A 12,836-nucleotide genomic window follows, 5' to 3' on the forward strand; every position below is an offset into this window, starting at 1 on the left:
CAGTTTGGATTTAATATGTATAGAATAATAGTACAAATGTTTTTTTATACTATCAAAAAATCATACAAATTAATTATGAATATGAATGAATTATTGCCAATATAAACAATTTTTTTAATGCATAGATTTTTAACTTAATAATTTTATATTATTAAATGACAAAAAGTTTTAATGGACCAATAAAGCCCATGGGGCCCATAACAGAATCCCTAAGTGGTAGAGAAGTATATTATAAAATCATGGAGGAAGGGGAATTTAGGGTTTTGTGCAGCAAAGGGAGTGGTCGAAGATCTTTCTATCTTTGCAATCATGGTATCTGAACTAAATTCAACTCCATCTTCTTCTAATTTCTTTCTTTCATGAATACAAATTCGTATTAGTTTGTAGTTTTTGATTTGAATAATGCATATTGTTTCAGATCATTTCCGAGAAGAACCGTAAAGAGATCTCCAAATACCTCTTTCAAGGTAAGGCTTCTTCATTCTGTCTTCTATTTTGTTTATCAAAACTGTTAATAAGATCTTCTTAGATTAACAAGATTAGCTATAATGTTTATTCATTTAACTTTTCACTGTAGCTGAAAAAGCTTTTTTCATAAGTGTCCCGGTTATTTATTGAAATTAGATGAAAATAGCTTACGTTAACGGCATAATCTATTTTAAAAAGCTGCATTTTGTATTGGAAAAAAGCTTAATCGAGAGATTATATTTAAACTTTTTTGAAATAATGTAGAAAGACATTGAGATTAGCTGAAAGTGCTTATTGTTAGGCTACTAGTTACTACCGATTTTCATTATCTGTTCTTGTGAGTTCAAATTAGATTTCGTCCCTCTCTTCCAATTTTCCACTAATTGCTGAAAATTTCTTATCGTAAAGAGGGAGTTTGCTATGCGAAGAAGGACTTCAATCTAGCAAAGCACCCGGAGATAGATGTGCCGAATCTCCAAGTGATTAAGTTGATGCAGAGTTTCAAGTCAAAGGAATATGTGAGGGAGACATTTGCTTGGATGCACTATTACTGGTTCCTCACCGAGTCCATTAATCACCCTAGGACTGGTATATGTTTATGGACATACATCAAAGTTGCTTAACATTATATAAGTGGGGTTATGCATTGTTGTGACAGTAAGAAAATAGCTATAACTTTTGGTCTAATTAGTTACCCCAAGTTAGTAGCGCATAGATGCTCAAATGTTTTTACCCTTTATCTTCAAAAGTCAAAACCTATAAACTTAACAGAAGATAAATATGTAATACTACCAGATATTTTATCAAACATTTTCTAATATATGTTGTGCTACTCTACAGGTAAGGCTTATGCATGAAGCAGGTTATGATATTGGAAACTTAGATGCTACATTGATACTTCAAAGGCCAAAGCTAAGCCCACACAAAGATACTATCAAAGCCAACTTAGCTACACTGCTTGGAGTTGACCCTTCTATTGTAAATATCAAAGCAAAAACTCATGAAAAGGTAGATAGCCTTGGAGAAAATAGAAGTATAGCAGCTCACACAGTGGTTCTTCTAATGAGGAAATGAGGGGGGGAACTAGAAATCTTATGGACATCATTGAATAATTATAATTCACAAAAGTTACTTTATATTTAGTATCATGCTCTTGTTTATTGTTTAATAATATTAGTCTATAAAGATATAATAATAGCTCCCCTGGCTGTTAAGCCAATAATTTGGTATTTTGGTTACTCTTCCTTTTCTTTCGGGTTGCTGTCTTTAAGTTTTCTGATGTGTGCCAAGAGCTTCTTATATTTATGGTTCTAAAAGAAACACATTCTTATTTGAAACTGGTGTATTTATTTTCTGAAATGTGTTATGCTTAGTATTCCTATAAAAACTCACCCTTTTTATTGGATTTCTTATCACATACGCGCACTAAAAAAAGAATCTTTGTTATAATATATTTCGCTAGAAAATGACAACAAAATTAATGATTCGATTCCTGTGAGTGATACTTGTTGGGACGAACAGTCATACACAAGTGATGAGATTAGTTCCTCAACCCATCTTGTAGTTTGAGGTGCATTAATTTCACATGTAGTGTGAGAAGAGTCATAATTAGACTGTCATAGTTTGCGAATCACTACTTTTTTCCACAGATAATTATACTGGCTAATTAGTTTCACAAGAAGTTCGATTCACACACCCAAACCTGTACATGCACAACAACGCATAGAATAGTGCCAAAACTTGGTAAAAAAAAATTAAATTTATGAAATTCCAAAAAATGATATCTATATTGTATGTTTTTTATATAACATATTACAATTTACAAATGTGTTAACTATGCTATGTAAGTTCGTTTTATAGAAAGATAAAAAGATGTATGTATGAATAATGCTGATGATTTTTATAATGTCATTATCATCTAATATTAATATGGATTTACCCTAAACCCTATACAATGACAGTTTAAATATTTTTTACACCGCGGTAAATCATTCATTATTGATTTATTAATTACAATTAACTCTCAAATAAAAGTAATACAAATTAACATGATGATGTGCTAACAGTATAAAAAACTTTATACTGTCCAGTGCATAGATTTTAAACTCTATTAATATTTGATTATTATTAACCTTAACAATATAAATAATATAAATGAAACACTTTAAAGTAAGTTTGTTGACGGATTTGTGCTTAAAATCAGTTTGGATTTAATATGTATAGAATAATAGTACAAATGTTTTTTTATACTATCAAAAAATCATACAAATTAATTATGAATATGAATGAATTATTGCCAATATAAACAATTTTTTTAATGCATAGATTTTTAACTTAATAATTTTATATTATTAAATGACAAAAAGTTTTAATGGACCAATAAAGCCCATGGGGCCCATAACAGAATCCCTAAGTGGTAGAGAAGTATATTATAAAATCATGGAGGAAGGGGAATTTAGGGTTTTGTGCAGCAAAGGGAGTGGTCGAAGATCTTTCTATCTTTGCAATCATGGTATCTGAACTAAATTCAACTCCATCTTCTTCTAATTTCTTTCTTTCATGAATACAAATTCGTATTAGTTTGTAGTTTTTGATTTGAATAATGCATATTGTTTCAGATCATTTCCGAGAAGAACCGTAAAGAGATCTCCAAATACCTCTTTCAAGGTAAGGCTTCTTCATTCTGTCTTCTATTTTGTTTATCAAAACTGTTAATAAGATCTTCTTAGATTAACAAGATTAGCTATAATGTTTATTCATTTAACTTTTCACTGTAGCTGAAAAAGCTTTTTTCATAAGTGTCCCGGTTATTTATTGAAATTAGATGAAAATAGCTTACGTTAACGGCATAATCTATTTTAAAAAGCTGCATTTTGTATTGGAAAAAAGCTTAATCGAGAGATTATATTTAAACTTTTTTGAAATAATGTAGAAAGACATTGAGATTAGCTGAAAGTGCTTATTGTTAGGCTACTAGTTACTACCGATTTTCATTATCTGTTCTTGTGAGTTCAAATTAGATTTCGTCCCTCTCTTCCAATTTTCCACTAATTGCTGAAAATTTCTTATCGTAAAGAGGGAGTTTGCTATGCGAAGAAGGACTTCAATCTAGCAAAGCACCCGGAGATAGATGTGCCGAATCTCCAAGTGATTAAGTTGATGCAGAGTTTCAAGTCAAAGGAATATGTGAGGGAGACATTTGCTTGGATGCACTATTACTGGTTCCTCACCAATGATGGCATTGAGTTCCTTAGGACTTACCTCAATCTCCCTTCAGAGATTGTCCCTGCCACTCTTAAGAAGCAGGCTAAGCCAGCTGGCAGACCCTTCGGTGGCCCACCCGGAGATCGCCCTAGGTAATGACCTTGATTCTGTTTTCTTATGTTTTGTTCCATATTATTTCAGTATGTGAATTTCTTGATGTATTTTTTTATTGTGATCAGAGGCCCACCACGCTTTGATGGAGAAAGGAGATTTGGTGGTGACCGTGATGGGTACCGTGGAGGTCCTCGAGGACCTGGCGGTGACTTTGGAGGTGAGAAGGGTGGAGCTCCGGCTGACTACAGACCTTCTTTTGGGGTAACTTTTCTGCACCTTATTTTCATGTTTTAATTTATATGCCATTATGTTTATTTTTGAAGTGGTAGAATTGTGTTCAAATAACTCCACTATTTGATTGTGTGGATTTTACATATGCATTTTATGTTAGTTACCATGGCTAGCTTTTCCTCTTATGTTAGTTATCATTACTTTGTGGCCTAGTCTTCATTCAAATTCTTCTGCCCTTATCTGTTTATCATGTTTATAAAAATTGCCTGTACTTGTCTTTTCTCTCATTTGATTTATGTTTTTTGGTACATTTAAGATGTCTTCTTTGGAACCTTATGTGTTGTTTAGACCATTGACACTATAAATTTTCTATTCACACTCTTACAAACCAATCCTCTGTTAAATATTGTATTTTATAAGTTTTTGATTGATCTATAAGGAGTGTTAATAGTTACTTGGTAGGTCCAATATCTTCACCCAAATTTGGTATGTATTATATTGGTGTTGGAGCTTTCAAACGATGCACAGCGTTTCCTTTTTGAGAGTTTTGACTGAACCAAGCTGAGTGGTACATTGGTGTAATCTATAGTTTTTTTTTCTTTAGGGACTCACATTGTAGTTTTTAGTTCTCTATTCTGTTTGGGGGTGACACCATATTTGGATTATTTGTGACATATTACTGTTGGGTATGTTGTGTGATATTGACATTGTCTTGATTGTCATAACTGTTTGCTTGAAGCTGGTTCTTTTGTGGAGTGGATTATTTTTATGGATATATGCTCTTGTTTTTGTTGTTGAAGATTTCCTGAATCAGTTTGTGTGCTTTAATATTGTACAGGGTCCTGGTGGAAGGTCTGGTTTTGGTCGTGGTGCAGGTGGTTATGGAGCACCCCCCAGCTCAAATGCTTAAATGTAATAATTTATGCTCCAGTTTTTGCAGTGTTAGTTATTCTCGCCGTCTTTGGAGTCGATAGTATTTCCCCCATCCCAAATGTTGTTTTTATCGAGGTCAAATATTTCACTTTAATATTCGGCTATTCTTGCAATGAAGATTTTGGATTGAGCGTTTTTTGGGTGTTAGATTACAATCTTGTTCTAATCAGATGATGGATTGTTCATGTTAGATATTTTAGTTACTTACCTTTGACCTAATACTATCGATGGGGTAAGGAGGAAATAACAAAGACTTTCTGGATGATTTCCTTTAATTATTAAAGGAACATTGACTTAAGAAGGGATGTGAAAGAATTTGTCAAAGTTGAAATTATTTTATCACAGTATTTTAATTCCATTTCGTAACTGGTGCCTTCCCATTCTTAGATTTTTATTGTCTTATTCCATTTCGTAACACTAATTGTGAACTGCGAAGAGAAGTTTGTTCTGAATCGGTGGAAAACCCCTAAAAGATAAAAGAAGCCTATGTTTAGAATTAACCATTCAGGCATGCAAAAAGCCAAGAACTAAAGAAACATGTTGTAATAATACTTTGTATGTTATTATACTATGGTGGTTTTCCATATATTTATGAATTCAATTGCCACTTGTAAGGGATACCTACCACTAAAAGATAATTTGACTAGTTAAAAACTTGGAGATTAGTCAATAAATTTGCAAATCCTCAGAGGACCATTTCAACCCTCTGCAATCCCTTGAAATTATGTTTTTTTGTATTGTCATTCGTAGTTTATGTGTTGTTGACCACACCTATTCTTTACGGAAGGCGTTCAAACCAAAAAATATAATTATAAATTATCCAGCTTATATTTGAATCAACTATGATTCATTGACATTAATACCGAAGTTTAACTACATATATATAAATATATCCTCAGATAATTGTGCTGTACACACTATGCAATCAAAGATGAAGTTAGAATAGAGATTTTTTATAATAAAGTATGCTCTCTACTTGAAGAATATATTGGAAATAAACATAGCAAGATTGAATGCATAGCTAAGCAACCGAATCATGAAGCTCCAAAGCTTTATGTAGCCACCTAGTAGTGGAGTTAGGAAAGGTGCTACAAATATATTATAAATTTTCATTATCCAATTTATTACTGCATGAGGACTTCTTAAGAACCCTACATGAAAACACATAATTGTAATGGATATTTTTGGATGATTAAAAATAAATGAAAAAAATCTAGCAATGTTGACTCACATTGGGTTGCTTTGGGAAAATCATCAAATAATGAAGTCATGGTCTTTAATAGAGTCTGAATTAGGGTAATCATATATTAGATGATTGTGCACAAGGAAAAAAGCAAATATTTAAAAGAAAATATTTTATCAACATCGTAATAAGAATCATAACATTGAAGAGTTAGTATGATTTATGGTGTTACCAGAACAATGCTTCCAGGTTTTATTGGTGATTCTATTAATACTTCTGCTCTCCTGAAATATAATGTTATAGTGAGTATTCATTTTACATAAGATTGTTAATAATGAAATTATTTTGTTACGTACCTAATGATTATATTATCTCCTTCTTTTGATAACTTGAAGAATGTGCAGCCTCTGGTGAATGGGATTTGTTCTTTTTTCCATTCTGCAATACCAGAAATATTTTCATGAAACTTGGATCATTTATTTCTTGGGAAATATTAAATAATGTGGAGAAAAGTAGTAAGATATGAATCTAGAAAATGAGTATGACCTAAGTGCCAGTTTGCTGCAGCAGTAAAATTTTCTCCCTCGCATATATGTCTAACTCTGAATTTCACATTCTGCCCCATGCTTGTAGAAAGCTGCTCTAAGAAATGCATCACTGCCTGCAATGTTTCTTTTAAACTATATAGTATAGTCTTACACCACTAGACGAAAGTTTTGTTGATATCGTGATTATACTAAGTTACGCATGTCAACATTATGTGAGTAGGAAGTGAAATATATCACTGTCTTATAGTTAGGTCATTTATTTTCGTGTAAAAACAAGTTTTAAATTTTGATTGGAATTATGTATAATTGTGGATATTTGTGGTAAAATTCTATCATGTTAGAATATGTGAGAGTTATGTTAGAATACGTGATTCAGTTAGAGTTAATTAATTAATAGTATAGTTAATGGATTAACGGTATTAATTGATTAACTCTTACACTGTTAATCTATTAATTACAGTATTAATCAATTAATTACAGTATTAATCAATTAACTCTGACAAAATCTCATATATTCTAACAAGTTACTATTTGTCACCACAATTTAAAAGAAGTGTGGCAAAAATACAAACCTTCTTTCCTTGGAATGGCTTGGTGAAGGCATAGTCATCAAAGTAAGCGTCATTAGATAAATATTTACTCAATTGTGTTAGTTTTTTCTCATTAATGCATGTGTAGAATTGATCAACTGTTTCTGCTGGAGAGAACAAATTTTCCCCAGATTTAGGGTCTCCCTTTGATGCTATGGCTGAAATTCTACTGTTATCCCATGATTTTTTTAGCACATTCTTTCTTGAACCAAAGCTACGTTGTTGTATTTGAATCTTGTCAAAGTGCAAGTTGCATGTTCTCTTGCTGGACAAGAACCTAAGAGACAACCTTTTTGTGATGTCTGAGTTTATTCCCTGGCATGAAGCTCTAGCTGGGAATTTGACTAGAGCCTCCATTTCTAAATTTTCTTACCAAAACATTTACCATGTATACAATTTATCACAACACACAAATATATTGCTTCATATGTGACTTAATAGAGGAAAAGAACAAAAAGCTTTCTCTAGTTTTAACCAAGGAATCAGTGCTTAGTTTGTATAGCTTCTGCATTTGCTTTATTGTTCTGCCTTGACTTAAAATCCAAGAATATTTGAGTTTTACATATACATGAATAGGAATCAAACCCAGGAACACTTGTTTAAGTGATTAAAAACTTCTTTTTACTAATATGTGCAAATCTGATTATATGGGATTAAGATGGACTCGGATCCTAGTAAAATTGGGTAAGCTGGTTTCTAAATTTCATGCACCTAAACATATTATTCCTACAAAACTATAACTTTTCCTACAACTTCAATGATGGGTAAATAATGTTGGAGAAACTAAGAAAAAGAGCATGTTGGACTTTTATTATTAATTATTTTTTCAACAAAACAATTTGTTGAATTTAATTGTTCAAATAACATTAATGCAAATATAATTTGAAACGCGAGTGGGTTCTTGGGCATTTACAACATACAGTGAATTCATTATCTATTTCGTTCATTAATTAAATTCTGAAGGTCACCTTTAGGTGTGGTTCTGATGCAACAAAATAGGAAACATAAGCAAAGTTCTACCTGTCATGTCCTGGTGTGTCTAACAAAAAATGAAGCAATCCTGTATAATCTACTTAATATAAAATTGGGTCAATAAAACACCACCCAGACAAAACAAGATATATATAGAGGCTTGTTCAACCTACATCAAGTAGAAATTGATATGAAGTTAGATAAAATGGAGTGGTATGAAACATTTTTATCATTTGTCAGAAGATTGTGCACGGTCGTCATGATTTAATAATGTGAAACATATTTCATGATCATGTGACGCCGCATTATATTATTTCAATATATTATATAATACAATGGGTTTTGCATAGAATATGTTCATACGAGAGATCCAATAAGTAGTGAACCAGCCATAATTGGCTCAATAGGGAGGCAGTGCGGCCATAACCACTTCACAAAGATACTGCCTTTAAAGGTCCAAGTTTACATGGACAACTAGTCTAGATATTCGATCTAAGAGTGAGTCCGGGAAGGAAGAAATATTTTTGGATGCATAAGAGTCGAATAAGCCCAATAGTAGGCCTCGAAAAGTGATAGGATGATTTGGACATAACTATACATTATAGATAAGGAGGATATGGAGTTAATATAATTTTTATCTAATTTTACTCTTTCTCTCTACATTATTTGTTCGCTAATAGATCTATTTTAGTTTAACGTTAACTTCGTATCTTAGGTATTGTCCGGTTTCCCCCATCTATATTAAAAAATGAAATATCAGTTGTTAAAAAGAGTTAACAAATAACAAGTTTTCATTAAAATGAATTTTCAATCTATTAAACAGACCATAGTATAGTATAATTTTGTTCCGCGTGCATGTTCTTTAGTAATACTTGTTTTAGTATTTAGCCAGCTAGATTTCTAAGTACTAACCTTCTCTGAAAACTAAAAAAATAGGAGCTGTTCCCTAAAACCCACTCAATGGTATATGGCATATGAAATATTAGCAACAAACTATTCCACCTAAGAAAAAAACAAATGGCTGAATCCCATTACCAGAAACCAACAACTAAGTGGACAAAACACAAGACAGCTTAGAAGATACCACGTATTCATCATTCACACTAGCAGAGGCTCAATACTGTCTCTCTAAACTTTAAGTTCTAAAAAAGCGATTCTTGGTTCTATCCTTGATATAATTTATCTTCTCTAGTTAGTAAAAGTATAACATGTATATTGTTTTATTTAGTTTTAAGAAATATTTTTATAAAAAATGATTAAATATAATATATGTCATGATTTTAATGGCTAAATAAGATAACATATCTCTTTATACAGATGTACTTTATTCTGATCAGAAATTCATGATTGAGAATCATATCTAAGACCTATAGGATGAAAAGATTATCTATGGGAAAAAAACCCTATGGTGATTCCATTGTTTTGTTTGTGATGACTAAAAATCAAACAAATGGATTTGAGCTACAACTTGTCTTGAAAGGAATCTTGCATATTCATACAAACTAGCTGGCATGCTCCCTAACACCCTATTCTACTTCCTTCAAATATTAAAATATGAAATCAATCTCCCATTGGCCTTATTCTCATATTCCAAAAATCCTACAACCCCATTCAGGGTTCTATATATAAACATATACACTAAGACCTTATGTTCATCTTCTCATCTTATCCTCATTTTCAAAAGTATATCAATAACATAATAATGAACAACAAAAGTGGTAATGTTCCAGCTGCTGAAGTTGCTAACAGGAACAGGTTCAGAGGCAAAAGGCCACTTCCAAAACGAGGCCAGATAAAATCAAAGATTGCAGCCAATGCTTTTAATTCCTTTGTTTATGTAATTTCAAGAGCCTCTTATTCATCTGGCTTAAATTTTCCAAGAAAAAACTAGTTGCTTCAAGGAATGCTAAATGATGTATACTGATATAGTCAATGTTTTGTATATTGCATCTACTTCATCTAGTTTTTAATATTCATTTATATATAACTTTCTATTCCATTTTATGTTTCCTGTACTATTAACTAGTGGGTAGTTAATTATACATTTGATTTTTATATACTAAGTAAGACTGATTATTGGACAAAAGTGTATTAAACTAAGCATTCAAATGTCAATATTAATCATTGAAAACAACACTTGGAACGAGGGTCAATGAATCTCATAACAAAAATTTAAACATTGTTTTGGCAGTATGTTATCACCAGTAAAAAAAGATAGAAAATGGAACTGTCAACATGCATGGTGAAAATGAGTTTATAAAATAATAGTTAAACCCTAATCAGGTTACATTACATGGGCCTCCTTAGCCCAACTCTGTCAGGCTCATACTTAAAATGATGAGGCCCATAAGAGGCCTGAAAAAACACCTGTTTTGATTCCTTTATCATGGATACAATGAAAATAATTCACATTAGTCCGGAGATGAAATATCTTTGCTAGTTAGTTTTTTTGAGAATAAAGGAGGAAAGAAGAAGGTTGAAAGACATGACTTTTAAGTCTTTTATTTCCTTTTTTCCTCTTCTAAAATCAAATTCGCAAACAAACTCTTAAAGATAAAAAGTAACTAACTAACTTAGTTGAAGGGAACATCTGCCCTTAGCAATAGATAGTATCCTCTAGACCTCTCGGAAATTATCTTTAATTTGTCCCACATGAGTGTGAGATGATACAAGGAATTGAAATTGACTTTGTGCTCTTTCCCTTTTGACCAAATATGTTGACTTCTTTTGTGGTTAACAAACTGTCGTATTATTAAGAAAAAGAACCGTAGCCGAGAAAAGCAAGACGTGTCGTTTCAAGTACAAGAGGAAGAGGGGGCAATAAAGGAAAATTGCAAAATAAGGTAACTATAGTTAATGTTATTAGTTAAGAAGTATGAATAAATATTTTTGTAAACATTACATAAATAAGAAAATTATATGAATTAATAAAGTTTAATGTTAAGTCTATGTAAAAATGTTACTGATGTATTCTTGTACGTAACTAAGAAATTAAAAGGATAAACATAGAAATTTGCACCATAATCTTGTTAAGTACCTGATTAGGTAATTAAGGACAAAAAAAAGAAATTAAAAACCCAAACGCGACTTACTAATTAGCATTCATTGCCGTATATGAGAAAGAGTTTGTATGTTTGCGTATGACTGTGACATTGGGAGCGATAGAAAGGATTTGTTTACCTACACACAAATTAAAAACACACACCAACGGGTACTGGTTCAAATATTACATGTTTGATTCACTTTAAGCAATATCTCTAGTTCAAATCTTGTGGATATAAAAAATACGTGTTGGTAGAGTTAATCTCACATACATGTAAATGTTCTCGGTTCAGATAAGATTACGTCCGGTGTAAGGATATGTGTGGGAAACCACAAAAATAAAAATAAAAAACAGAGAGGAAAAGGTTGTTACATGCCTGGTGTGGCTACAATGCAGCCATTAATTCGGTTGATTAGAATTGCTTATTTTGATCAATATGACTACCACCAAAATCCCACACTATTAGATTACAAATTCAGACGTTTCTCTAACTCTAATAATAACAAGTATCTATCAAATTTATTCTTTCACATAGTTACATATACCTTAAGGATAACAGTACAGCTAAGTGCTTAACCCAAAAAGAAATCATTATAAGTAAATTAAAAAGTAAGATGTTATATATATATACAATATTCAAATTTGATGTACAAATAAAATAACATGAGACTATACATGTAAGTTAGACCACACTTACATGATTCATGGCATCGATTTGGGTATGGAATGCCCAATTCTATGTCATTCATCAGTTTTGATGCTATTCTTAAAAGACGTTTTTATAAGGATTTGATAAGTAACATGGTATGATACTTAAGTTAAATGAATGAAATATATATAATTATAAATTAAACCCTTAAACAATGATACCGTGGGCCCTCATCAAAAGCCAATTGAAGGGATGTATAATTGATAAAACAGCATATTGAATCGAAAATATTTGATAAAAATAATAAATTGATAAATGTTGAATAATGAAAAAAACTTAAAAGTCCAAGCTTATAAATCATAATTGTTTCAATTAACATATAACTCAATCCAAATAAAATCACTAGCTTATTTATAATCAAAACTCAAAAGATGTTTAAACTTGCAAAATATATATGCACATTATCCTAGCTTATTTATATATGCATATTATCCTACAAATGGTCTTTGTTTCACATTTGTGTACTCTCCTTCTAAAGTTTTTACAACATCATCTATCATTTATTTATATTATTTTTATTTAAGAGTCAATAATAATTAATAAATCAATGATAGATAATTTATTGATAATATAAAATACAGATAACTATCAATTACCAATGATGTATATTAAATGGCCTTATGTTCTTTTAATTGATTACCAAAATAATATTTAAAACTACTTAACCTAAAATAAAATAGGACTGCATATTTATCCCTCTATATAAAATGTTAGTATCATATATATATATATATATATATATATATATATATATATATATATATATATATATATATATATATATATATATATATATATATATATATATATATATATATATATATATATATATATATATATA

The 12,836-nt window shown here is 30.9% G+C and overlaps 2 protein-coding genes across 5 annotated transcripts; one reads left to right on the forward strand and one right to left on the reverse strand.

Moving 5' to 3' along the window:
- On the forward strand, positions 186–5,225 carry LOC109331546 (40S ribosomal protein S10-1-like). 4 transcript variants are annotated; one of them, XM_019566115.1, is made up of 6 exons: positions 186–312; positions 419–467; positions 877–1,021; positions 3,690–3,824; positions 3,912–4,047; positions 4,856–5,225. In XM_019566115.1, the coding sequence occupies exons 1-6, from the start codon at positions 310–312 to the stop codon at positions 4,925–4,927; spliced, it is 540 nt and encodes a 179-aa protein (XP_019421660.1). In that variant the 5' UTR covers positions 186–309; the 3' UTR covers positions 4,928–5,225. The 4 variants fall into 4 exon arrangements, with proteins under 4 accessions (XP_019421660.1, XP_019421659.1, XP_019421658.1 ...); XM_019566114.1 differs by lacking the exons at positions 186–312; positions 419–467; positions 877–1,021 and adding exons at positions 2,866–2,980; positions 3,087–3,135 and having other exon boundaries at positions 3,545–3,824; positions 4,856–4,964; positions 5,053–5,225; XM_019566113.1 differs by lacking the exons at positions 186–312; positions 419–467; positions 877–1,021 and adding exons at positions 2,866–2,980; positions 3,087–3,135 and having other exon boundaries at positions 3,545–3,824; positions 4,856–4,938; positions 4,975–5,225.
- LOC109330991 lies at positions 5,787–7,695 on the reverse strand. The gene is made up of 6 exons (XM_019565266.1): positions 7,254–7,695; positions 6,680–6,794; positions 6,490–6,571; positions 6,366–6,417; positions 6,182–6,236; positions 5,787–6,101 (listed from the first exon to the last, which is right to left on the reverse strand). The coding sequence occupies exons 1-6, from the start codon at positions 7,626–7,628 to the stop codon at positions 5,923–5,925; spliced, it is 858 nt and encodes a 285-aa protein (XP_019420811.1). The 5' UTR covers positions 7,629–7,695; the 3' UTR covers positions 5,787–5,922.

This window comes from Lupinus angustifolius, chromosome LG17 (assembly GCF_001865875.1).
Source record: "Lupinus angustifolius cultivar Tanjil chromosome LG17, LupAngTanjil_v1.0, whole genome shotgun sequence".
NCBI classification, from domain to species: Eukaryota; Viridiplantae; Streptophyta; class Magnoliopsida; order Fabales; family Fabaceae; genus Lupinus; species Lupinus angustifolius.